We start from the raw sequence: 27,197 nt of genomic DNA on the forward strand, positions 1-27,197 counted from the left end.
TGTGTGTGTGTGTGTGTGTGTGTGTGTGTGTGTGTGTGTGTGTGTGTGTGTGTGTGTGTGTGTGTGTGTGTGTGTGTGTGTGTGTGTGTGTGTGTGTGTGTGTGTGTGTGTGTGTGTGTGTGTGTGTGTGTGTGTGTGTGTGTGTGTGTGTGTGTGTGTGTGTGTGTGTGTGTGTGTGTGTGTGTGTGTGTGTGTGTGTGTGTGTGTGTGTGTGTGTGTGTGTGTGTGTGTGTGTGTGTGTGTGTGTGTGTGTGTGTGTGTGTGTGTGTGTGTGTGTGTGTGTGTGTGTGTGTGTGTGTGTGTGTGTGTGTGTGTGTGTGTGTGTGTGTGTGTGTGTGTGTGTGTGTGTGTGTGTGTGTGTGTGTGTGTGTGTGTGTGTGTGTGTGTGTGTGTGTGTGTGCAAGAAGTGAATAACCAACTGCCAATCTCCGAAGGGGGGAAACGGGGCGGGGACCGCGGGGCAGTTGGGAAGGCACATGCACGCGCCGCATGGTCTAAAACCCTAACAACAAAAAATCAACACCCGCTACGAATGTTGGCCCTTTACGTAAAAAGGTGACGTGGACGCACGAGCTTGGATTTGCCGTGGATGTAAGGCACCTGGGGGGTAGCCGTACACGTAGGAGCACTTTAACATATTCGGCTACTAAACATTTTACCCTTCAACCGCAGGCCCACGTTTTCCCGTACACATCTTTGCCACGACGGCACTATTACTCCGGGCCGACTATGAGCGCGTTGCGAAATGTATAAGCACGAATAATCCAAGCACACATAACGGTGCGGTGAATATTAAACCACCTAATAAACTTGCAATGCTCCACCAATGGCCAGCCAAGTTCAAGCGCAGATTCTTACAGATTGTACCTGCCTTACTGCTGGCCAGCAGCAACAAGTGTGCCCCCACAAACGATGTCCATCAAGGGGCGCTATTATGGGCCGCCAACCATTTATTGCCGTATTACCGTACTACCGTACAAAGAATTTGCTTCACCTGCACATCCGTGACTACGAGGGTAGTGTTGGGATGGGCCCCCGGCATTACCCCGCAGCCCTTCTTGGCGCGGCGGCGGCGGCACCGGAAGTGCCACAACAGGATGCCGATGCCGCAACCAACAACCGTTAGGACGAGCGCGGCGATGGCGGTGATGCCGGCGATCATTGCAGCGCGGCGCATGCGGCCGGCTTGTGGCGCTGCTGGCGCAGAAGGAGGCTCCGGAACCAGCCGGGAAAGCTTTATGGCACCAATGGTGTGGGCGTAGAGCCGCAGAAGAATGGCTGGGTAGGGAAAACCTGCAAGCGGGGCGCGATCGTCGAGAGGGGATGTCGAATTTCGACCTGCCATGATAATCCACACGTATGCCTGGGATAGCAAGGACAACAGCAAAAGCAACAGCAACAGTAACAGCAACAGTAGCACGCGCCCGGGTGGTGGCAGACTCCTGGGCGCGCCTGTGCTCATTCGCGGCGCTGGAGACCCCCCGACACGACTGGGACAGAGTCGGGCCGCAGCACCCCATCCTGGCGGTCGTGGAGCAGCGGGTGCGGTGTACAGCACAGTGGAAATCACGGCCTAAATAGCCTTGCTAGTGCCGGGTCAGGGGCATTTTTGTGGAGAAGCAGGGAGAGTGAGGGAGAGAGGGAGAGAGCCAGGAGTAGGGATAGGTGGGAAGGGCGCGCGGGCGAGGAGAGCAGGGAGGCTCTGGGCAGGTGGAGGGCTGGGCGAGAGGACAGTGTCCTGACCTAGGGTCGCGTGGTTTAGCAGGGGGAAAACGGAGCCGGGCTGTGTGTGTTCGTGTGTGTGTGTGTGTGTAGTAGCCGGTACATTGTACGGCACCGTGAACAACTACAAATACGCGCTAAGCGTGTCCACCAGCATCTCGAGAGGCCTTGTCAGCGGCCAGCTACTACAGTGTGTGCCCTCTCCCCGGGAATTGGGGCCCGTCTAAGAGAGGGGAATAGGTTCTGTGCTTCTGGCGGTTGGGAGGGACGGCGTAGGTGGCGTGTGGGAGTACAGAGGGGTGGGGAAAGTGGTTGAGGAGAATGGGATGGAGAGGGAGAGTAGGTGACGCTGTGCCGGCCGGCCAGGGACAGAAGGGGAGGGTTCTCAGCGTGGTTAGCGGGAGGAGGCAGCGTCTGTGAGCCGTGCCTCTTCCGGGCTTTATAGGGGGGCGCCGCGCTGGCTTGTCGTTCTAACCGGTCAATAGGTGTTTTTGTTTTGCCTTGCGCTGGGCTGCGCCAGGGGGAGCCCGCAACCCCCACTGCCGTGCGGACCAGTCTTTGCCTCGGTTGTTAGTGGACCGGTGAGGTAGTGGTGGCCGTCCTCGTGAGACGCGCGTTGCTTGTGGTAGTTGAACAGCTGGCCTTCAGGGACCAGCGTGCGAGTGCTCGCTTTGTGTTTGGTGTTTTTGTGCAGCAGCGTCTTGGCTTTTGTGGTGTGGCGACTCAGGCCCGTGGTCCTCCGTGTATCTCTTGCCTTGCTGGCTGCATGGGTGTCCTTGGCTAGGAGAGTCTTCTGAGGGGCCGCGCCTGGCGTGGGTAGGTCTTCCCCTGCCTCGTCTTTGAGAGTGCAGTGGAGCCCCCTGATTAGAGCCCCTGCCCCCGTTTGTCCTTGTTTTGGTGTTCTAGACGGGATAGAGCGCGCGATTGGGCTGGCCAGGTGAAGTGACGGCAGGTAGCCTATTTAGGGATCCCAGAGGTGGTGTGGCGCCTCTCGCTTAGTTCGGTTCGCATCTTCTGCGCCGCTGTGTCCTTCTGCGCCGTCTGTGCCGCCAGGACTGGGAGAGCGCCCCGGCTGGCGTGAGTGAGGTAGTGAGGCGCGCACGGAGGAACAAACGGATGTAACCGTGCGCCCATCCACCCAGCGGCCCACCTAGCTATCCAGCCCACCAATCCAGCCCACCACCTACCCTCAACAACCATCCTAGCTGATGCAAAAGCGGGTCTCGCCACCCAACAACCAACTAGCATCACACGGGAACGTAAACCCACTCACTCCGCGAAATGGTTCCGAATTCCGCCACCGCCCAGGCCTGCAGCACCAGCAGGGGATCTTCCTGCAGGGGCTCCTCTACTGCTGCCTTTACCGTCACCGTAAGACCATCGCCGGCCGGTGCGGCAGTAGCAGTAGCTTCGGAAGGGAGTGAGGACGGCGCAGCCTGAGCTCTTCGGCGGCTTACAGGAGACCTGCTACTGCCGCTGCTACTTTGGCTGCTGCGGCCGCCGACAGCAGCATCACCACCTCCAGCGTACAAGCCGTCACCTCCGCCGCTACTGCTGCTGCTACAGCTCGCGCCACTGTTCGCCGTATTGCACATAGCTACCGTTGCCGCAGCCAGCTGATCGAGAACAGACCTGCGCGATGGTGAGTTAAGTTGAGTGAGGTTGGGAGGAGGGAGGGAGGGAGGGAGGGAGGAAGGGAGGAAGGAGGGGAGTCATTTCGCAGTCATGCCAGCGCGCAGGGCAGGAACGGGTAAGGACGTGAAGTGCAATCACTAGTGGACAGCAGCCCACACGTCCAAACCACAAGCATGCAACTGCAAATGTCGTGTTGCAGCCACAGAAAAGCGTGAGAATCACACATGAGGTGCGATGATGAAAAGAAGTACAGTAGCCTTACCGCACGCGACGCACTGCCACAGAGGGTTGCGGAAACGTGAAATGGAGCGCCGGCTACAGCCATCTAAAATTCTCGCGTCGATACGCATGCATGCACGCAAACAAACCCTCATCGCTGGGGAGCCGTTCTTATTGCCGCACCTGTAATGTGAGCTGTACGGCAGCTGGATATCCATGGCTGCGTTCTTGTGCTGCACTGCCGAGGCAATCACCTGCCCATGTTTATGGGTTAGAAAGGGACCCGACGTGAAGTCGTCGCGGCACAGAGGACCGGAAACGGACAGACGAAAGTGCATTTAAACATTTGAACAGCCGCTGTAACAGGTTGACAGGGGCCGTGGCTGCTTAATACCTACTACACAGCCATTACACACTACCTATTACGACTATTGTCGCAGCTGCTTTTTTTCTGATGCGGTTGGCTCCTGCAGCTGATGCTGCAGCATCGTCACTATCGTCATCAGCAGCAGCTGGGCAGCAGCTGAGCTGCTGCTGCTCACTTTCGGTTACACAGTCAAGGAAGTTGCGCAAAGCTTTACTGCCCGGTCTTAATGCATCTCTATATTCACGATAGGCCCCGTACAAGCCGCCAACCGCTCGTACGCACCTGCGCCAACCGCGTGGCGTCCCTAGGGTCGGCATTCAGCAAAGCTGCCACGTCAGCCGCCGTCACCTCCCCCGTCGGTGGCGTGGCGCGTGTAACGCCACTCAGTACGACAATGTCACCGTACATGGATGCGTTCCACTCGGTGTCGAGGGGCGGCGTTGCAGTGGCGTCCACAACACTCTGTGGCGAGGCAGCGGGACCTGCGGCGAATGGAATGAGATGTGGAGGGCGCGGTTACGGCAGGCAGGGAGCAGAGTGCGGTGCAGGGTGGCCTAGAATCATCCCGGCTGCAGCCAAGCGGAGGAAGAGCGGGCCCCCGCCCGTCCACATACGACATCTACGCCATATTCCAGTCTCTATTTTAGACGCTAACATAAGGACCGTTCCTTCACCGCTTCCATGACCTTTTCCCGCTTTGCAATCCAGCCGTACCTTGCCGTATAGCCAGCTGCGTGACGAGCCCGTATTTAAGGTAAAGTTGATACGACACCAATCTTCGAAACGGCAGCGGGGAGCACAAGCATGCGTAAGGGAGGGGTTGCGGGCGCCCAGGTTCTTAGCACCCACCACCTCCGTCACCACCGTATTCTCAGCAGACAGAGGAGCGGAGGACCAGAGAAGACACCTTCCTGGCCACTCCTAGGTTTATAGCCTCCTTGGGAGTGCTCAAGTAGTGATGCGGCTGCTTTGGCGGCAGCGGTCCTCGGGGTCAAGAGTCAAGAAAGGCACAAGTGGATCATGGAGGGAAGGCTTCGGGTGACGGGCCCCAAACGGATTTAGTACCTAAGCTGCCAGGTGGACGGCATGACGTGAGCCCGGCAGATTTCACGTTCATGCGTTTGCGAAGAAGGTCCTCGCTGGAACAAAAATGCACGAGCATAAATTTATTACGTACAGGATCGGCAATATGTACGGCACCGCGACCAGACCCATGTTGTCCTTGCATTCCTAAACCTTTCAAGTGGGGCGCGATGGGTGAAATCCACCCACAAAAAGCAAACATCCACAGCTGAAGTACGAAGCAGGCTGTACGCAGCAGGGGACGCACCTTACGAACTCCTCCGCTCGGGTCCTTTGGGCCATCCGGAGAATGGGTGACTCGGCGCTGGGCTGCTGCTGCGAACCCAGCGACGGCGACGACAACAATGGCGGTGAAGACGGCGGAGACAGTGAAGACGTTAAGGACGAAGATGGAGAGGGAGGATGTAACAGGAGGTTGTTGGACACCGACAAAGGCGGCAGTAGCCCCTGTGCTGCGGGCGGCGGCGCCGGCGGCAGTAGCAGCCACGTCTCCTCACTTTCCCCGTAGAACGGCGCGCGGTTGATCAGCAACGTGTCGGGCAACTGCCGTACTGCCTGCAAGTACAAGGAGGAACCGGCAGCGGCGCCGCTGCCGCCGTCGTTCGGGTACGTTGTGTTGGTTGGCAGTTGGAGGTTGAGGCTCACGGCGGTCGCTGCGACCTCCAGGACTGTCGAGTTGACAGCGGTGCCGTATGGGCAGTGAACCGCCGTACACGTAACTAACCCATCCAGCGGCGCTGCGGCGGCGCCAGTACTTCCGGTGGCGCTGGTGTCGCTGGAGGCTGCCGCTGCACGGCCGTCGAGGTCGCTGCTGCCAGTGGCCGCCCCGCTGCCAGCAGTAGCTGCTGGGCTACTTGAGCTTGGCGGCGGCGCAACACCCTCCATCGGCGGCCCAAACTCGACCACGTCGCTTCCCGGAAGCAGCGCAACACCCAGGGCCCCAGGCGGGATGCCTGATGGACACGGACACGGAAAAGGGGAAGGTGCTTTAAATGGAGAACGCAAGATAGCCGCACTAACTCCAGATGTCCTTTGGGTAGCCACGCAGGCCAGAAGGCCAGCGATGCGGGCAAGGTATGGGGGCGGACAGAAACACGTTTTTTGGACTGCCTGCACTTTGCACGTGCTGCCCGTCCCTTAGCCCCTCCATTGCGCACACATGTTGGTTGAGTCATGCTGTGTGCCTGTGTGAGCCCTTCCCAGCGTCCCAGTTTCCTTACCCCGCGCGCTTCCAGGAGTGAGCCCAGACACCCCCACGCACCCCGGACCAGTCTACTTCGTCCCATTACCATGATACCACCACCATCGCCACCACCGTGACCATCTACCCATCCACCATAACAATTGACCTTTCCCGCCTTTTCCCCCTTCCCCTTCCGACAACCCTTGCCCTCCGCAACCCTCAACCTCCGTAACCCTCAACCTCCGTAACCCTCAACCTCCGTAACCCTCAACCTCCGTAACCCTCAACCTCCGCAACCCTCAACCTCCGTAACCCTCAACCTCCGCAACCCTCAACCTCCGTAACCCTCAACCTCCGTAACCCTCAACCTCCGCAACCCTCAACCTCCGCAACCCTCAACCTCCGCAACCCTCAACCTCCGCAACCCTCAACCTCCGCCGTTCCTTCCTGACATACGGGCGTTAGGGCCACTCAGCCTCCCGTCCCTCTTGCCTTCCCTGGAAGCCCCCCAGCGCCCCCAAGCCCCCACCGGCTCTCCGCTCACCACCAGCTCTCCGCTCCAACAGCCAGGTGGCCCCACTCCCCCACTCCAAGGTGAAGAGACAGCGGCCCGCCGCGAAGAGCGGATTGACGGCACCACACAGCGGGGCGCCGCTGGCGGAGTCCACTGCAGCCCCTCCCAACCGCAGCTCAGCTAACGATACAAGCACCTTGCTAGCGGAGAAGGAAGCACTGCTACTGCTGATGCTGCTACCGCTGGTACTGGTACTGCTGATGCTACTGCCGGTACTGCTTCGGTTGACGGTGTAGGGGGGCCCGGACGCTATGGTGTGTGCTCCACGGCGGGGTGTGAAGGGTGCGGCGTTGAGGGCGGCAAGGGCGCCGTACAGGCGCATTGCAGCAGGGAGGGCGTGGCCACCTGGGGGTATGTGGGGGTTGCGAGCGTGTAGGGCGTGTGTTTATGCCACATGTGCATGTCAGTTCCGGTCCGGTCCAGGATGATTCGGGTCATCGCAGCGCCCGCCCAAGTCCAGTTCCGAGGTCTAAGCCTACGCAACTGCCCGGGTAGCCCAACCCGTTTCTGTCGCCAACTTTCGCCTCCACAATCCCTTAGATACCGAAAATCCCCCAGGGACACAGACCACTGTCGCAGCCCTGAACCCACCTAGCAGCGGGTTGAAGTCAGTTTGATTAAACCACAGGCCTTGCGCCGTCCCATGGGTCTGTGCCAAAGACGCGTAAATGGCGGCCAGCACGGCGCCGCCCTTACACCCTGAGGAATGAAGGTGGGGGAAAGGGGGTGAAACCCCAATTGGCGTACCGCGGTGGACATGGTGGGACACGTGGCGTGTGGGAAAGGACAAGGAGGAGAAGAAGAAGAAGAAGAACAAGAAGATTACGTGGAGGGGGGAGGAAGCGGGAGGTGTAGGTAGGCTGGTGGCAAAATGGACCACTCGACGGGCCGCAGCGCTGGGGAAAGAGGAAGGGTGTAATTGCATTGGTACGTGAAAAGTGGAGGAATCGAGGGAACGGAAGGGATGGCGAAATACTGGAAGGACAGGAGCAACAGCGCCAGATACGGGGTTGCAGGAGAGCGGCAGGAGAAAAGCGACCCAGTCGACCCAAAACTCTTTTCCGCCTGCCTCATCCCCTCCTAAATATGTCGGTAATAAAGTTCACAGCGCGGTTGCGTCATCACTTTGGACTCTCCAACAGCAGTTCGCAATTTTGGACGTCGTCGGCAGTTGTTCCTCTTGATTTTGCTACATGTAATTCCCTCCTGTCCTCCTTCCACTCCTTCCCCTCCGCATCGTCCAGCCCCCTCTCATCCCCCCGTCCCGCCTCTCCCACCCCCTCTGTCGGGATGAAGAGGTTTCCGAAGTACCTCGCAACTTGGCTGCCATAGACGTGGTATTAGGCGCCGTAACACTGAATGTCGGCCAAAACTTTTGTTCGACCGATCTTAAACATAGACTTCCACTACAAACGGCGAACGCCCACACGCTGATCCACATACCCGGCATCAGGTCCACACACAATGCATGATCTGGAACGCCGTCACCGTCAAAATCACGGTTCAGCAGATCCGAAAGCAACAGTACGAACAATGTCCAGGTGGGCGGCACAGAACTCGCCGCCGTCGCCGCCGCCGCGGCCATTCCACTAGCGTTTCTAGCACCCGCAGCAGCTCCAGAACCAACATCCGGGGCGCCAGCAGCGGCGGCACCACCGCCGCTGCCATTGCCACCTGCGGCGGATGCCCCCCCAGTAGCGTTGGGCCGTTTCAGCTGGCCAATCGTGGAGGTGAGTGCCTCCCACCAGTCGCGACGGTAGAAGAGCAGCAGCGGCGCTGCGGGGGGCCCTCCGGGTCTGCCAGTGGGGGGAGGCAGGAGCTGTCTCGGTAGGGACTCTCCGGCGGCCGCTGCGGCATTCAGCTGCTGCAGCCAGGTCCCGTTATTGGAGATCAACTGGAAAAGGGGGCAAACAGCGGGCAAAAGAGGCAAAAAGGGCGGGAGCGGTGAGAAGAGGAAAAAAGCAACTCAGGCGTGTTACTGTGTGATGCGTATGTGCATATGTGATACTTAGGGTTTCTGGGTTCTGAAGACACCGTACTTGCATCTCCCTGCAGCCTGTCGAAAATTTTTATATCAACCAAAAACACAAAAATAAGCAAAAATAAAGCAAAGAAAACATGGCCATGTGTGGTCAAACGTGGGCGGAACCATTTTTCGCCAAATCTCGGCGGAACCAGATGTTAATAATAAAGCACTCGGATTGCTCGCCAGGTACGCGGCATGCCAAATTATTGCTTCGCTCGCGCTGCTGACCCGCCTGGAATTTGATTTGTCTCTTCTCTGTTTGTGTGCAAGGCACTTTAGCTGCACACTTTAGCAGCAGATGGTTCCGCCCTCCGTCTTACCGACATGCAAGATGCATGCGTGTTTATATGATGAGCTGGCAGACACGCACTATACTTAAGCACGATTGAGGGTTAGCAGACAAGCCATCGGCGCCCGGAACCCCCATGTCGTACTCACCAGTGGCAAAGCTGCTGCCTCCAAACGACCCTGGGCTGCCAGCACAGGCGGCGATGGCGGATCAGAAGCTACTGCCGCCGCCGCCGCTGCCGCCGCCGCCGCCGCTGCATCCGTAGACGTAGGTGCTCGTGTTGCTACAGTTGCAAGTGCGATGCCAGCCGCCACCGCCGCTGCTGCCGCTGCTTCCCTCGTTGATTCTTCAACCGCTCTCGCCTCCGGTGCCAGCAATCGTCCATTCATTGTTGCTGCTGCTGCTGCTGCTACTGCCGGTGTCGCTGTACTTTCTGCCGCTTCTGGTGTCGTTGCGGCCGTTGGTGCAGTTGCTGCTGGTACAGAGTTACTTCCCGTGGTGGTGGTGTCTCCTAACGCTGGCACGCTCTCCAAAACACTTCCAAAGCTAGTTCCAGCGGCGTTATATGGGGAGCTACTCTGATTGGCGGCCGCAGTATTTCTGGTACTGATGGGTGTGGGCGGTAGTACAGCCGCCGCCCAGGGATCGGAGACCAGCACCAAGCTGAGGCGCTCGTCCGCACCGAAAATTTGCGCCCGTCGAGAGTGGTCGCGAGCCAATGCGATATACACCGGTAGACATGGCCTTGAACCCGCCACCAGCGGTAGGACAGGCTCGGGAACCTGCAAGGTGTGTAGCCACATGCGAATATAGTCAACCGAAACCCGCGTGTCGAAACCAGGACGTACTAATGTCATATGAGAAGTGGTTACTAAAATCTAAGTTATTCAAGGAATGTTTTGTATTTTGCAAACAGATAACGCCCGGGCGCAAGGGCGTCGACGTACGTGTTTAATGGTGTCGTTGCCACCCGTTGCCACCTCGCATGCGATGAGGGAAAACGACGTAGGGTCCGAGGGCGCCAGCTCATAGCCTTTTATTATCTTGAAAATGCAAAGGAGGACTAATGCGGTTTTTAAGGCTCGCAGCATGAAGAGCAGCTGGGAGCCAACCAGCCACCGCGACATATCTTATGTGCACCTGAACAACGTGGCATAATAAGCTAGATTAACTGTGTCCTTTGATACGTATCGATTAAGAGTAAGTGTTTCTGATTTCACAGTTAGCGGCCTGTGCCACTTTCGCTCAAAGGCACAAGATCACCTTAAGTGAGGCCCACTGCAATCCCAGGCCATATCGGTTTTTAAGTGTGATTAAAATAACCTTTGAAACTGTTTTGAGTTGAATTGTCGCAAAGGGGTTTTCGTACACGAAATATGCATACAGACAGCACGAGCCTTTGGCAAGGAAGCAAAAGAGCCACAGTAAGCTGCAAAATAAATGTGTTTGATAACCTTTCGCGGTTGCAGGAGAGGGTGGTCGCGCTTTGGAGGGCGCTGGAAGCCGGGTTAAGCCCTCTATCCTTACAGGGTGTTTCCACTTGGCCGGACACTATCTTCGGTACACTATGTGCTAGTGTGGACTTAGTATAGTGCTAGTGTGACGGTGTTTCCACTAGCGGCACTAAGGAGCGCCGAAACCAAAATTGTTTTCGTATTATGAATGTTTTAGCGCCAGGGATTAATTGCTGATAATTAAGCATTCGCGTAGTTAAGATCCGCTGCGGCGCAGCCTGCGTCATGATGTCCGCCATGAAGTCCGCATGGTGCATTGGCAACGGCCGGCCAGCGAAGGAAGGCAAACGAGCAGTATATGTTTGCTGAACGTTATTGAAGGAGGGCTCCATTGCAAAATGGCGGTGTTCTGAGGCTGTCGGTGTTGGGCGTGCGCAAGTCAACGCGGCGTTTGCAGGAAGGAAAAAAGATAGCTGCTTACGTCTAAAGTCTATGGTCAGAAGGGAAATCCAGCTCATAAAAGTTGCCCGCCAAATAGTTAGTGCTAGGTACTAAAGTTAATGGCAGGTCTGAGGTCCAATTAACTTTAGTGTGCGCTAGTGTGGACTTAGTGTACGGGGTGTTTCCACTAGGCCTTACGGTTCTCCGCCAGGAGTGCCCCAACCTCCAATTTGTTTGATGAATATTTTCTACTATCATTAGTAGTATCAACATATGCATTTAGAACGGCGAGAGACGAGTCCAGGACGAAGAACATTCAAACTTAGTGTTAGTGTTCGGCCAAGTGGAAACACCCTGTTAACCTTTAACACAATGACAGGCCACGTCAAGCTGCATATTCCAACGCGGGTTTTTACTTAGGTCTATTTTGTTTCATAGATGTGCTCTTTATCGCGATTCCTTGAAGACAGGAACCCAGTTTCAGGACGTTTAGGTTGCAAAAGGTTGTTTAAGGTTGTTTAAGGTCTGAGGAGACAGGTTCAAATGTCTAAACACCTAAAATAATATTAGGTAAGATTAAATGGGGCCCACTACCTTCGGATTGCGATTGCCACGCTCGTCCCCTCTCGTCCGTTGCCTATAACTACGTGCCGCGACGCGGCCTTACCCTACTGGCTCGGACTGGCTCGCCGTCGCTAAAAATCCACCATCCTTGGGAGACATTGTTTTAATAACAACATGAGGCTTATCGAATTGAATAGTGAAACTATAACACCGACAATATTGAAAGCGGTACAAGGTGCTTGAATGTAAATGCTCGTCGCTCCGTACCGGACTAGCGTGAAGTGGGCCTTTGCGTCCAGCCTTACACCCGATCCCAATGTTTAATCAGGCCACACCACATCCCAGCCACACCGCCTTGCGGCTCGTCTGCAAGGCTCAGCCTTGTCATGTCTCCGGGCTTCCTTGGATCCTCGCTTTCGCTATCTTTCCTGTCGTACTCTCGCGCCTAGTCGGCCCTGCCTTACCTCAAAATGAACACTACCTCGGTCGCGTAACTCGGCCTGAAAGGGGTGAGGATGTGCGGCAAACGCCTCCGCGCTTTTATGGGTAACGTTGCCAGCCTAGCTCTCCCCAGCGCGGCCAAACCTGATGATCGAGACACAGTCCGGCTTCTCCTCGGCAACCTTGTGCACTACTCGCCCGTCTGGTCGAAACGGGGTTTAAGGTACAGAACGTCCTGGCGGCTCCACTTTCTCCAGTCTTGGGTGAAGGCGTCCACTGCTAGGGCGTGGGGCCTCCAATAGCGATGCAAAGAAGCACCCCTGGTACTTTTGTGGAGAATTCGTCTGCAAAATGACGACCGTGGCCCGCATCCTTTCAGGCATGTCTCCGCCCACAGGCTTGTGAACCGCGTCGTCTAAGCACCCCTGCGAGCTGTCTCCGAACTTGGAGAGTATATCCGCGTATTGCTGTTGCTGTTCCGAGCGGGGATGCCAGACCAGCTGCACTCCCAGGTCCCAATCCGCGCACTTCATGTACAGCTCGTCCACTCGCTGTAGGCATAATGCCTGCCACTCTCAGCACACGGCTGGGCCGCGTCGCCCCCGTCTAGCGTTCTTGAGGCGCAGCAGGGTGAGGGAGAGCCGTGCCTTGGAGGGGGAAAGTGGTCGGGTCCCCCACCGCTTCGTCCCAGATCTGCTGCTCCTGCTGCCGCCCGCCCAACCACACGCGCGTGGAGCGGCGCCGCAGCCACTGCCGGGTTCATGGCCATGATCCATCCGGCCACCCGTGCTACCTCCTGGCTGTGATTGATGGTTCCGCGGTCTCCAGGTGCTCGACCGATTCGGCCAGCTGACGATACTTTGTTCTCAGGTACGTCAAATACCTCGTGCTGCGTGCCGGCAATGAAGCCTAGAAATTTGACGCGGTGGGACGGTCGCAGCTGGCATTTCTCGGGCTCAGGGTGAAACCCAGAGCCGATGAGTAGGTTGACGACTGCCCGGCACAGGTGTTGTGCTGCCGTGTGTGTCCTCGCCGCCACCGTGCAGTCGTCGATAAAGTAAGCCAGGTCTAAGCCTCGCTCCGCATCGGTCGAAACAGCTCCTGTTTTAGCAGGCTGTAAACCCAGCAGGCCGGGGCGAAACTGAACGCCATTACGAGCCAGTAGTGTAAGTCGCCAACCCATTCAAATGCGGCAACGCGGTACATGTCTGGGTGATAGCAGTAGGATCCAATAGCCGTTTTGTCGTCTGTTGTGAAGAGGAAATCGTCCTTTCACAGAAAGCCTGGCAAGTCCAAGACGTGCTCTCGTATTTTAGCGGCGGGGTCTCCATGAAGCGGTTGGGGTACATGGGGTTCGTGTATAGGCGCAGCTCCTTGCCTTCTACTACCTGTAGGCCGTTGACGACCGTAGGTGGTCCCCACTCTGAGGGGCACTTGCGCGTCACCCCACGTCCAAGCCATTCTGGGTGTCTACTGTGGCAAACGCGCTATGCAGGTTGGTGCTGCGGTGGTTGGGAAACTAGGTGACATGCGGCATTCTGCCGGTTAGGTACGGTTCTGGGTCCACCTCGCGGCCAGTGGCTTGGCTGATCATTTGGAGGACTATACGGTGCTTCTTGCGGCGCTGTGGGAAGAACTGAGGGCCCAAGCCGGGCGTTCCCACCCAGGTGAAGCGCACCCCTTCCTCTAAGAAGGCTAGCACACAGGCGTTGGTTGTGAGTTGGTGATCGTGCCCTGTTGTGGAGTTCAAGTAGCGGCGCCATAGCGAGCTGCATGCTCGCGGGGGACCTGGCTGGAAACCGGCTGGGTTCGAGCTGCGCTTCGTACCTCAATTCGAACTTCGCTTCTGGCATCGGCGGCCGGTCTGTGGGCCCAGCCTGTGTTGCCGTAATAATGCCGAGCCATGCCCGGTTCGGCTGCGCTGCTGTGCGTGTTAGATCCGTCTCGGGCGGTGCAGGCAACGCGACATCGGGTGGAAAGTGTTGTTGATGGGCACTTTCTTTAAGCGCATCAACGGCGCGTCTTCCTCCGGGTCGCACCACGGGCCAGTGTCTTGGCCGTCTGTCTCTGGTGATAGGGTGTCTGTCCCGCGCTCGTCTTCTGCCCGTGTGATCTCTCGCCCTGCTTGGGTCTGGGTCTAGTGTTCCTTTATGCTCTCTCTCCGGCAAGTTGCTTCCTCTAATCGCGTCTCATGCACTCGGTGTTGGTTTACGGCTTTATCTTCGCGCCTCGTTATGGAGTTCGAAATACAGCGCTGCCTGCTCGCAGGAGTCCTGGCTGGAAGTCGGCTGGGTTCCAGGCTGCACTTCACACTTGCTGTTCTACAACTCTTCTGGTTAAGGGGTGTGCCGGATAACCCAGCCTAATTTCCGAGTTGATTCCCTGCCATGCTCGGTTCCGCTGTTCTGCCGCGTGCGGTAAGTCTATTGAAGGCGAGGCTGGCGAAGTAACATCGGGTGAGGAAACTGCGTTAGGGACAGCCATTTTCAGTGGTCGGCCAGTGCACAACTTCGAAAGGTCACGCCGAGCGCCAGCTTCCTGGTCTTCAGGTTCCGCAGGATTAAGGTCTGCCTCTAGCTCGTCTTTCGTCACTGCACCTCTCACGAATCCCAGTCAGGTTAGGGTCGGCCGTCTATGCTTCGCTTCTATCTCTCTGTCCCGCAGGCCACTACTTCCATCGCCATCCGCAGGCCAAGCGCCGACGCACCATACATTTGGGTGCCCTGAATTCCTTCCAATTCACGGGGCGTGGCCACATACCAGCGTGCATGTCCCGTCCTTCCACAAGACCGAACGAGAAACTCGCCGCACTGTCATGGCACGAGGGCGGGTCCACTCCCCCACCCTCGCCTTCCATAGCTAAGCCGATCCTTGCAGAGCACTGCCTACACTCCTCCATTGCCGCGCCGTGCCTCTCGCGTCGCGACCAGCACAGATTACCCAGCGCTCCACTGCTCTCTTGACGTCCTCGTGCTCGAACTCGCAGTTCGGGGTGTCCACCGTACAGGCTCGGTTTCCTAGGAGCGCTCGATTGCAGCCGGTGGCTGGTCGGGGCGACCTTGGCTGTGCAGGACAAAGTGTCGCTGTCCAGGCTCCACTCTGCCGGAAAGTTACGCATCTGGAGCTCCTCTTTCCGCGTCTAGGGCCGTCTGCTCGTTGTGGCCCATAGGCTGCCTCGCCTGCTGGGGCGCCGCCTTGGCGGCCTCTGCCATGCCGGCCTTCCGCCACCAAGTGCGCCGCCAAACATGCCTCTAGGACCCCACGGCCTGCTCTTCACCGCCCACCCCGGGCGCTTCCCAGGATGCGTGCCCCAACCTTCGCCTCTCTGCAAGCCAGGTCTCGTGTCTGTTAACCTGTTGGTGCGCCCCCTTAGGCATCAGGGTTTACCATCCTCCGGCCTAGGTGCTCGTTTCGTGTAGCAAACGGGGGTGGGTGTCCGCCGAGATTCTGTCCTGCTTGCCTCGCCAGGTGTCTCATCATAAGATTCAGCTATGTGCCCTCTCTGCTGCCTTGTCCGGGGGCGCGTGCCTAGCTTCGCTCGCTCCGCGTCCATACAAGGGTAAGTCTTCCCGTCCTGGTCCTGGGGGATGCTAGCTCGAGCCCGTCGGGCCTCGTGTGCCGTGTCGCTCGCTAGGAGGATCCGCCTCCCAATCGCTAGGAGGATCAGCCTCCCAATCGCTAGGAGGGTCAGCCTCCCAATCGCTAGGAGGATCAGCCTCCCAATCGCTAGGAGGATCAGCCTTCCAATCGCTAGGAGGATCAGCCTCCCAATCGCTAGGAGGGTCGGCCTCCCAATCGCTAGGAGGAATCAGCCTCCCAATCGCTAGGAGGGTCGGCCTCTCAATCGCTAGGAGGGTCAGCCTTCCAATCGCTAGGAAGGTCAGCCTTCCAATCGCTAGGAGGGTCAGCCTCCCAATCGCTAGGAGGATCAGCCTCCCAATCGCTAGGAGGATCAGCCTCCCAATCGCTAGGAGGATCGGCCCCCCAATCGCTAGGAGGGTCAGCCTCCCAATCGCTAGGGGGATCAGCCTCCCAATCGCTAGGAGGATCAGCCTCCCAATCGCTAGGAGGATCAGCCTCCCAATCGCTAGGAGGGTCAGCCTCCCAATCGCTAGGAGGGTCAGCCTCCCAATCGCTAGGAGGATCAGCCTCCCAATCGCTAGGAGGGTCAGCCTCCCAATCGCTAGGAGGGTCAGCCTCCCAATCGCTAGGAGGATCAGCCTCCCAATCGCTAGGAGGATCAGCCTCCCAATCGCTAGGAGGATCAGCCTCCCAATCGCTAGGAGGATCGGCCCCCCAATCGCTAGGAGGGTCAGCCTCCCAATCGCTAGGGGGATCAGCCTCCCAATCGCTAGGAGGGTCAGCCTCCCAATCGCTAGGAGGATCAGCCTCCCAATCGCTAGGAGGATCGGCCCCCCAATCGCTAGGAGGGTCAGCCTCCCAATCGCTAGGGGGATCAGCCTCCCAATCGCTAGGAGGGTCAGCCTCCCAATCGCTAGGAGGATCAGCCTCCCAATCGCTAGGAGGATCAGCCTCCCAATCGCTAGGAGGATCGGCCTCCCAATCGCTAGGAGGGTCAGCCTCCCACCGCTAGGGGATCAGCCCCAACCCGCTAGGGGGATCGGCCTCCAACTCGCTAGAGGGATCAGCCTCCAACTCGCTGGGAGGATCAGCCTCCCACTCGCTAGGGGATCCACCTCAACTCGCTAGGAGGGTCAGCCTCCAACTCGCTAGGAGGATCAGCCTCCAACCCGCTAGGAGGAATGGCCTCCAACCCGCTAGGGGGATCAACCTCCAACTCGCTAGGAGGGTCACCTCCACTCGCTAGGAGGGTCGGCCTCCAAAACACTAGGGGGGTCAGCTCCCGAAGGAAACGCTAAGAGGAAAGGCCTCCGTAACACGCTTAGAGAACCCGCCATGGTCTACCTCCTAATTGCTAAGGTGGTCGACCTCAGCATCACTAGGTGTCTCGGTTTCGCGTCGCTAGGGGGAACATCCGCCACCGCGTCGCTAGAGGGAACAACCGCCACCGCGTCGCTAGAGGGAACGTCTGCCACCGCGTCGCTAGAGGGAACATCCGCCACCGCGCCACTAGAGGGAACATCTGCCTCCGTGTCGCTAGAGGAAACATCTGCCACTGCGTCGCTAGAGGGGACCTCTGCCACCGCGTCGCTAGAGGGAACCTCTGCCACCGCGTCGCTAGAGGGAACATCTGCCACTGCGTCGCTAGAGGGAACATCTGCCACCGTGTCGCTAGAGGGAACCTCTGCCACTGCGTCGCTAGAGGGGACCTCTGCCACCGCGTCGCTAGAGGGAACATCTGCCACCGCGTCGCTAGAGGGAACATCTGCCACCGCGTCGCTAGAGGGAACATCTGCCACGCGTCGCTAGAGGGAACATCTGCCACCGCGTCGCTAGAGGGAACATCTGCCACCGCGTCGCTAGAGGGAACCTCTGCCACCGCGTCGCTAGAGGGAACCTCTGCCACCGCGTCGCTAGAGGGAACATCTGCCACCGCGTCGCTAGAGGGAACAACTGCCACTGCGTCGCTAGAGGGAAACATCTGCCACCGCGTCGCTAGAGGGAACAACTGCCACCGCGTCGCTAGAGGGAACATCTGCCACTGCGTCGCTAGGGGGAGCATCTGCCACTGCGTCGCTAGAGGGGACCTCTGCCACCGCGTCGCTAGAGGGAACAATTGTCACTGCGTCGCTAGAGGGGACATCTGCCACCCCGCCTTTCCCTCGAACTAATCACTCACCGGTCTGTCTGGGAAATTCATCTCCTCTCCGTCGCCTCCAATCGCGTTCCTCGCCAGTGCCCACTACGAGCAAGTCAAAAGGACAAGGTCGGAAAGTCAGATGGGGGTGGACTGGGCCCGGCTCTGGGTCGGGTGCTCTGTCGTCGCTTCGTTGCGATAATTAATTCCGCATGGATGACTTGTCGCTCTTCCTGGTTTGTCCGACTGTTCCGTCGGTCGCTGCTTATTAAATGGGTCGGACGACCAGGTATGCTTGCTTGCTTTTCTCTTCAGCAGTTGCCCCGGCTGGCACTAATTGAGATAACAGGAACGCTATTATTCGCTTAACTCCCGACGAAGGCGGGAAACGCCCTCAGTCGCGCCTTCTCTCGGCCGGTCTACCCGCCGACACCACTCTTGTGGCCCAGTGCCGCTGACACGGACAAAGCTTGGCAAATAAGGGACAGGATTTTATACCTCATTCTCCATTTCTGGGTACGCTTCGTTGTTTCTTGTCCACTGCGGGTCGGTGTAGTTTGGCTGGCTCTTGGTTGTCTCTACTCGCTACCTTAGCGAAGAGACGTTAAATGGTATTGAGAGAGAGAGACTGATTTGCGCGGATGCTCGGTATGTTGGAGTTCACTTGCTGTCGTACCACCGTTGTTGCGAGCATTTAAGTCTCTCGCCATAACCTCATTTTCGACCAATGTCGGGGATCTGCCCAGGAATCGCAGCGTGGATCTTAACCTGCTAAATGGAGTGGTGTCACCTGGGCAAGACCTGGGCTGGGCAAGACCCAGGACGATGGGAAGACGCATTTCTGTGATGAAATTTTTCTCTCAGTATCACAGTTGCTCTTCACCCACTAACAGAGGACGGGCCTGGATGATGCAATCAGTGAAATTTGAGAGCTTGCATGACGTGCTGACACCAGCGCAGGATAAGATGGCCCGTGGCATCATGAAGAAGTGTAATGAGCTGTGAGATCTGGCGGTTCGCCGAGTGCAACACTGCACGGGAGCTGTGGATGGTGCTCTTAAATGAATACAACCCCAACATGGAAGCCTACAAGATGCAGGTTCAGCAGGAGCTTCACAACTTCTACATGGAGCCAGAAGAGTTGTAGTAGCTGGCCGCTGAAAAGGCCTCTCGAGATGCTGGTCGAGTGCTTTGCGTGCATTTGTAGTTAATATGTGTGCCGCACACTGTGCCGTACTGTGTACCAGCTACTACAAGAGTCCGACGATGACTATTTCCTGCGTTTACAAATGCTTGTGTACAAGGCCACCTTCCACCCTCTTGATGCTGTTGCACACTATGAGCGTCACTAAAGGAGAGGTGGAGCCAGAGCAGATTGCCCATGTGTTGGATGCAGTTGGGCACCTCCTGGGCTTAGACACCCTGGCCAAGATGGCCAGCAGCAACATGGTGACGGGCTTGGGTGTGAGTGTGGCTGGTGTGACGGCTGCTGCCAAAGAGAGGTAAGGCAAGCCCTGCACTGAGGGTAAGCAGACGCAGCAGCTGCACCCATCCACTGGCACCATGACGGAGCAGCAGCTTGACCTGGAGCACCTGGATCTGTGTGGACTCGGTGAAGTTGTACGTTGGCACAACATACAGGGTCAATTTTCTTAAGCTCTCTTATGATCACATGACGTCTTTGGAGGTTTGATGCATTCCCAATAAGTATACGGTCCATGCCACAGCGTGGGAGGTCATGGGAGAGCTGTGGGAGACACAGACTGGAGACAATGTGCATCACATCCACACCGATCACGGTTTTAAGAGCATGTGGGTAGCACTGAGTAGCACTTTGTGAGGGTTGGGCATTTTGCATGATAACTCTGCACTATACACCCCGGAGCCGAATGTTACTGCAGAGAACGTGTATGCGCTTATGTGTTTCCGGTTAGGCTGTTGGGAGTTAGAGATTAACTGGCCTAACGGCCGTGATTGCACCGGCCGTGATTACACCGCATGCACCTGCAGGCTTTGCGGCTGTGGGGCGATTGAAGATGACATGCATGTTTTTGTGGAATGCCGGATTACAAAAGTATACGGGCTGAATATGAAGTATATGAGTACAGTGGCATGGGGGGAGCTGAGACCTTTCTAGGGCTAGTCAACAAGAGCTGGCGCAGGGCACAAGCGTAACTGCTCAGCACATGCACGTCGGTGGTGGAGCTAAATGCGGATACATAAGTGCGAGATTGTAGAGGCCCTCTCCAACCACGAAGGGGACGGATGGGGGTCACTAGTCCTCCATTTTCTAAATTTTCTGGGGCACGACGTATGGAAGGCGGCCCTGCAAGGGCTACATGAGGAAGATGAACGAGTGAAATGGCTTAGGAATAGGCCAATGCCGGAAGGTGTGGTATCCGAGTTCAAGGATTAGTTGATGAGCGGTTGGAAGCACACGCGTCTAGATGTCCAGCCAGCCGTGTACCCGTCAGACGGTAAGCAAACGGGACAGTATAAGCATTGGATGGGTCTGGCAGCTGGGCAAGGGGGCAGGAAGGAGGTGCTCCCGTACATCACAACATTTATTACGCGTTTAGCGAATTGTAAGCTTATGCAGTGTATTACTGCTACTGCCTAGTGTTGCTGCTGGCGTGGCTGTAGCACAAGTTCCCTCGGGATGTACGGCGCCGCCTCATCCCAGGGGCCACTGATCTTGGCCTTGAACTTGTGTGCGCGAACCATGGACGCTGGTACGGCAAACGTCACCACCACCACGGCGGCGCCGTATATTGCCGCCGCTGTCGGCGAAGCTGGCAGCAGCAGGCCCGCCGTCCCCGCCACCATGGCGGCCGTAAGGCCCAGGTGTGCGCCAAGGGAATGACGTTTCACGTGCCGCCGTACGTACGGCGAAAGGAGGAACAGCTCCAGGGAGAGCAACACTTGGGCAAACTGGGAGGTTAAGGGAAAAGGGCCGATTCGGAGCGGAAGGGGTGTATCTCGTTACTTTGCTGTATGTGTGGGTGCATGTGTAGGTGTCCTCCTGTAATCGGGAGGACACGTCTCCTTGCCAATCTTAACATGTAGCCGACATTCCCTTCTTTTCCCTGCCTTCCGCGCGGCCCCCCAGATGCCCGAGGACCGCCAACCACTGCACCTTCCCCTCTGCCCCCAACAATGCATATACTTAACCACTTGGAACCAAAACCCCTACATCGATCTGGATCAGACTCGGATTAATGTCACCGTGCCCTGAATATGTGTACGAGAGGTGGGGCGGAATGAGGAATACGCACTTTCGAGGGGTGCTGACGTCTATCCAGGCTCGGGTGGGTCTTTGATTTTGCTAGTTAAAACCCAATTTTCCACGTCTCCTCTTCCCCCCTCCTCTCCTCCCCTCTCCTACCCCCTCTCCGCCCCCTCCTCTCCCCCCCTTCCTCTCCTCCCCCCCACCGAAAAACGCCCGCTCTCACCACCTCCAACTCGGACCTCATCCGGCTAGCCAGCAGTACCGCCGACATCACCGCGCAGCTGAGGGACAGGGCGCCCGTGAGCTTTATGTCGGGGTCGTGGGGGACCAGGCCGCTGGGGGTGATGAAACTGCGGCAAGGAAAGGAGGAGAGAAGGGGAGGCGTGTGTGTATGTGTACTTCAGGGGCCCGTGGGGGTCGCCTCGGGAAATGTGGAATAGGGCTTTAGGGTGTGGAAGTGATTTGGCGACAACGGAAGGCAGGGCGGGAGAAAAGATGGATATACGTGAGTCAGGACATTTAGGCATCTCGGCATGCAGGAGCGAGGGGGGAAACATGAACCACGAGCGAGTGAAGCTGATACCAAGGAAAGAGCGCTTCGCGGCAGATGTACAGGACGGTAGCATAACTGACCAGTCGGCGGTTGTGAAGAAGCAGTCCTCGGGATGATGTAGTGATGACGACAGCGGAAACCTACCTACCTAGCTGCCAAGACTAAAATAAGAGCGGAAGAAGAGCAGTAGACCCAAGCCATAAAATAATAAAGGTGGGTGTAAAGGCGGCGAAAGAGTAATAAAGACTGACGTGAGACGAGGAAGGGATGGCGTGAGCGGGAATAAAGTAGGCCGCCGGCCTGGCGGCGGCATTGAAGAGGCTGGACCAAAACTACATACAGACATGCATACACTGCTCCCAGTTGACCCAGTCGACCCGGGTTCAAATCCGCCTGCCGGCTCCTCGGGTGTTTGAGGAGTGATGAAATGGGAGGTGGCCCCCCATCTTATGGACGGTGTAGGACGTGATAATATCAACTTGCGAGCTGACCAGGAACTAAGTTGATGCGCCGTTGATCCGCTAGATTTGGTTGGATGCTGGTGGTGAGTTGCCGAACCCAACGAATACATTCTGAAGTCGGATGGGGTGACGGATTAGGGTGCCCCTCTAGCAGGGGAGAGCAGGGACTGCCCCGGGAAAGGGGGCCGCTGGCGAAGTTAACCACCCTGTAACAACATACATACACTGGCTGGAGTGGTCAAGCGGTGATCACCATGAGCCCGCATGCGCAGGATACCATCTGCATGTGTGCACATGTACGTATGTATGTATGTGTGCATGTAGTGTTTTTTAACGATTAAGAGCGATGTTTGCTTACACAAAACACACGAGCACACGAACCCACGAGTAACTCCCCCCTAAGACCCTAAGACCCCCTCACGCGTAGTCGTACAGCGCCAGGTGCAAGGCACCGCCCGCCACAGCCAGGGCTACGATGGAGTCCGTACTGGTGGTCGCGGCCAAGGAGCGAAGCAGCGGCGCAAGGCCGTACACTCCTGGGAGGGCAAAAGAAGTTGTTGAAGTGGTCGGTGGTATCAAGACGTGGCGGCGTCAAAGACACGACATACCTAATGAAATCAGAGCAGCTAGGGAAATGCAAAACGTAAAATGGCAAAGGCAAACGAAAGTATAATGACAATAATACAATAATACAATTAATATTGCTGGTGGCAATATGATTGCGTGTGTTTGGCGGCATGGCAGGCATGGCATGTAGTCCGTAGGCACGGTAAGTTGTGCGGTTGGTTAGTCGGTTGGTCAGGGCTTGGCGGGGCACCCCAAAACACACACACATATATACATACTCGCTCACCGCCCACGAGGAGAAGACACTGCCGTACACCACGTGCCTGATACGTGGTTCGGCGTTACAACGGTGGCGGACGGGGGAGAAACGGGACATGGGGATAAGTGGGGGAGGGAGGACGGGGGAGAGGAAAAGAGGTTAGCCCTTTGTGTATGTGTGTGTCCATGCCCTGGCCGGGGCGAGGCGGGGCGGAGCAGCGTGAACATGGCTAAAGAACAACTGAGCAAATAATATCGTTCCGTACATCATGCCGTACAACATTGCGCAAGACACTCAGCCAGCATTGTAACCAAATATGTGTGTGATTGTAACACCTAGGTTGTGTTACCCAGAGAGGGGTAACGAGCCCTTGCGAGCCAGAGGCCCAAGAGCCGAAGAGCCAGAAGTTAGGTACGGGACATAATATAAAGCAAGAAGTTCTAGTACTCCAGCAATATACACACGAGAAACAAGGACACTAGTCGACCAGTCCTGACCGCCTGCGTAGAGACGAGCGTGTAAGCCAAATAGCATGTACCAGGTGGACCAGTTTTGTTTGTTCGCCGTCCATCAGAATCAACTTCACATCGGAATCGTTGCTTAGGATTACGTCCGAGCTCTCACGACATGCAGAATAAGCTGAACATTCTAGAAGAGCGCGTCGCTTGTCTTACACCTTGCGCAGCGCGCACAGATCCTCTGCCCCCGGTACTGTCCTGCGAAGGCACAATTCGCCGTTAGGGGCCCACAACAGCGCGTTCGGAACCCCACCAAAGAACGGAGCGCATCTGCTGGGATAAGCTCACGGAGGTAGCCCCCGCCGATTTTTTCAACCGGCAAACAGACCCAACCAATGCGCGTATTTCGCCATTTCATAACCCCCCGGGTTTCTTTCCATCCGACCCGAAATCCGATGGACCCGTGCTCAGCCTCGGGTGAGGCCACGCAGCCATAACCTGCCGCCTAAACTCGGAGAAGACCGGGCCCTCCGGAACTGGCCTGCTAGCAAGCCAATCGAACTAATCATCATCATCGACACTAACCAAGGTGGCACGCTGCCTCAAATATCATCATACTTCATAGCTGCTAGGAACCGAAACACCGTAGCCGCCCATCCGTTGTCATTCTCGCCGTGTGCAGCGCCATAGCGACTCCTTGATGCAAAGTGCGATGTGCGAGTGAGCCGGGCTGTTCGGCAACAGTGTTCCAGAAGCCAACAACCCTCCGGGCCTTCAGAAGCAGTGCATCGGAAACCGGGAGGGATAGCTCTGCAAAGAACAATGTGTGAGATGGCCGAACCGGCCCGTGTATCCAAAACGCGCATGAACATGATCTGCAGCGTAGCCATAGTATCCGCGAGACAGGGACTCAAAAAGCCCTGTGGCCTCTGAGCAGATTATTACGGTCAAAGCGCCCAGGACCCGAAACCACTTTACCTAAGGCACCGGGGCCCGGACTTCGCACCCCCATGATCAAATCGAGCGGATCTGTACATCGAAACAGCGCAAAACACTAGAACCCTAAAGCCCCCGAAACAGCTCCGTACTCAGTGGCCAACCAAATGTTTCACCCCGTGACGAGAGTCAACAGGCTCCTCAACTGCACACCATTTATTTTCACCGCCAGCCATGGAAACCTTGTCGTAAATATGCAAGCACACACACACACGTGTCTTCCCCATCTCACCTCTTTCCCCCCTTTCCCTTGGAGGTACGGCATGTTAGCATCCGTTCTGTTCCTTTCGTTTAAATTGAATAGTAAGGCAGTACGGCGTACAAACACAGTAAGCTTCACTGCTTGAGAGCCGTCCCCGACCCCCTAAACGTATTCCCCCAAAACCCACCCGCACGCACCTACCTAGCCCCCGGAAGATCCGTGTTGGGGTGTGGGGGGGAAATCTCCAGGGAGGATCCAATTACTCTTTCCCCCGCGAGCGATGTCGCCCATGTTCTATAGCTTATCGTAACTCGTGACTCTACATGTAACTGGTATCTTATCGGTTACCCGTTGCCCTGCAGTTCGTGTCTTGAAGCTTGTTTGGTACCAGTTGCCCTGCCCACCTTGGCTGACCCTGAGCCCGCCCAGTAGCCACTTTCCCACCAACCCCCACACTCCCCTTGTCCCCCCACGCCCCAAGCCCCGCGCAAACCCTAAACCCGCCCCCCCTGCCCCCCCCCCGGGCCCCCGGCCCCCCGCTCACCACAGACCCGCCGAGCAACTGGCCGCCCAATAGCGCGCAGGTGCCGTACCCTGTAGGTGTCGTACGAGGACATTGACAACAACCGGCACCATTACCATTATCTGTATCAGTATCGCAGCAGCAGCAGCAGCAGCCGCAGCGGCAGCAGCCGCAGCGGCAGCAGCAGGATTTGTAGTGGCGAGGACGACCCGCGCACGCACACATGTGCAAGTGTGTGTTAGGTATGACAGCGCCCTCCCAGCCCCCCTGGCCTCGTCACCGGGCTCCGCAAGCACGCGGGGGGGATACTGGCGAAACACACACACACACACACATGTCCAGCACACCGGGATGGTGATGAGCACCAGTGTCCACTCTCTCCATGACACCGCCCCACCCCAGACTCCATCCCAGACTCCACACGTCGGGCCCTCTCCTCCACCTATTCGTCCCGGATGTTCGGTATATTCGGTAAATCCAGGGCCGCGGGGATTCCTTCTCGTAGTCCTCCACTCCACCCCGCCCCGGTCCCACCATTCCACTCTCGTCCTCACCCTCATCCAGTCCACCCCGTCCCTAACCCGCCTGCCTAGCGCTCCACCTCTCCCGCCCGTGCAATGTCCCGCACCGACCGCAGGCGCATTGCACCCCCACCGCAGCCCACCCCGCACCTAATGCCAGCAGCAGCCCGCATGTTAACAGTACGGTCCCCACCCCCAGCCTGCCCGCATGCAGGTGCAGGGGCACTGCGGCCGCCGCCACCACACAGCTGAGCTGCTGGGTGACTGCAGTGGAGGCGAGGGCTACTGGCCAGTAGCTGCGGGGGGGAACGGAGGCGTTGATGACCTGGGTGTGTGTGCGTATGTGTGTATGCGTTGGCGGGGAAAGCGGGACCGGGGGAAGAGGGGGGGTTGCAAAAGCGGCAAGGAACAATGAGCACGCAGAGGGGAGGGTTTGCGTTGGAGGAAGGGAATAAGGAGAAGGAAATGGGGGAGGGAGAGCTGGCGACGCGGGGAGGGAGAGGAGGAGGAGTGGGGGCCCCGGATGGTGGTGAAAAGGGCTTGGAGGTCTAAGGCTGGCAGGCCGGTAGGTAGGCAGCCGGCAAGTAGGCAGGGGATGGAGTCAGGTGACGTGGGGAGCATTGGGTGAGTGAGCGGGTGGATGATTGAGAGCAGGCTACAGTGAAACGCTTCGGGGAAACTGCCTATTATGATCATGGTGCCGATAAAAAAAGTTTGCGGGTGCGTGCAGCATGCACAATTCTTTTCTTTCTTGCTTTGGGCAGAACCTCTACTCTCACCAGGTGTTGAAGGAAGGTGCGGTCCGTGTAATTGTCCTGGCAATTTTGACGCTTCCAAAGAGTCTTCTTCCAGGGCTTTTCAGAGTCCTGAGAGGTGGCCGTGTGGCGCCCTGGCATGGCTACTGACGCATCGCACAATCACTTTTAGGTTTTACTTCAAGATTGGTGCACGCCTTGGATTAGAAAATATAGCAGTTATACCAAGGTAATCGATAGAAATTCTTGCTATTATGATGCATTAATTGTTTGGCGGTCATCTACATGGACGTATTATTACGGTCATAATGGATTTCAGCTTGGGTAAGGGAGCTTAACTTAAAGTCGACCGCATCCATTCGAGGTGCCCGCACCCATTTTTTCCTAGTTGCAGGCGCAATGATTGTGCATTACGGTGGTCGGGGGTGGTTCCGCTTACCGTTTGTACGGCATATTTTATGTTCCATGTTTACAGTCCGCATTTATGCTTAGCTATATCTTAACGGAGCACGACTCGGCGGCTGTACCAGTGCTGTTCCTAACTTACGCAAGCCGCACGCCAGTCGATATCTTGATTAGTCTTTAATTTACCCACTGGCCGGTGGTCTATCCAGTACATGTAACTCTATCTCTGCCATCTAATATGAATTTTGCTTTTACACATGCCTGGCGCACCAGAAGCAAAGCAAGCCATGCACCGGTACTTCCGCAAACCATTTCGAACAGGACTACTTCCCCCTGTTAAACCTGGAATTGATCCTGTGGACTCCGGCTATGTTATCGGCCACAGCGCCATGGAAGCACAGCGCCCGTGGCTTGCGTTACGCCGACCGCACCCTGCAGCTGGGAGCAGCGGCCGTGACATTCCGAAACCACCTCCCGCAGCCGCCACCATCGCCATGCCCCGGCCTAGAAAATCTCGCTTAGAGCCCCGATTTTCCATTCGGGGCTCTCTT

The 27,197-nt window shown here is 57.1% G+C and overlaps 3 protein-coding genes across 3 annotated transcripts; all 3 read right to left on the reverse strand.

The window, feature by feature from the left end:
* Nucleotides 1-961: 961 nt before the first annotated feature.
* Nucleotides 962-10,225, reverse strand: VOLCADRAFT_87447 (uncharacterized protein; the record flags this gene model as incomplete). Its single annotated transcript, XM_002947216.1, has 11 exons — nt 962-1,293; nt 2,996-3,032; nt 3,620-3,632; nt 3,760-3,830; nt 4,226-4,405; nt 4,658-4,813; nt 5,274-5,473; nt 5,524-5,979; nt 7,375-7,482; nt 8,227-8,677; nt 10,046-10,225. The coding sequence occupies 11 exons, from the start codon at nt 10,223-10,225 to the stop codon at nt 962-964; spliced, it is 2,184 nt and encodes a 727-aa protein (XP_002947262.1).
* Nucleotides 10,226-15,838: 5,613 nt separating this feature from the next.
* On the reverse strand, nt 15,839-16,288 carry VOLCADRAFT_56839 (uncharacterized protein; the record flags this gene model as incomplete). The annotated part of the gene is made up of 1 exon (XM_002947217.1): nt 15,839-16,288. A coding segment is annotated over one exon (450 nt), but the record flags the coding sequence as incomplete, so codon positions are not given.
* A 4,045-nt stretch (nt 16,289-20,333) lies between these two features.
* Nucleotides 20,334-26,382, reverse strand: VOLCADRAFT_87448 (uncharacterized protein; the record flags this gene model as incomplete). The annotated part of the gene is made up of 7 exons (XM_002947218.1): nt 20,334-20,648; nt 21,170-21,296; nt 22,382-22,496; nt 22,814-22,850; nt 24,987-25,036; nt 25,637-25,811; nt 26,266-26,382. The coding sequence occupies 7 exons, from the start codon at nt 26,380-26,382 to the stop codon at nt 20,334-20,336; spliced, it is 936 nt and encodes a 311-aa protein (XP_002947264.1).
* Between the last annotated feature and the right edge of the window lie 815 nt (nt 26,383-27,197).

This window comes from Volvox carteri, assembly GCF_000143455.1.
Source record: "Volvox carteri f. nagariensis unplaced genomic scaffold VOLCAscaffold_5, whole genome shotgun sequence".
NCBI lineage: Eukaryota > Viridiplantae > Chlorophyta > Chlorophyceae > Chlamydomonadales > Volvocaceae > Volvox > Volvox carteri.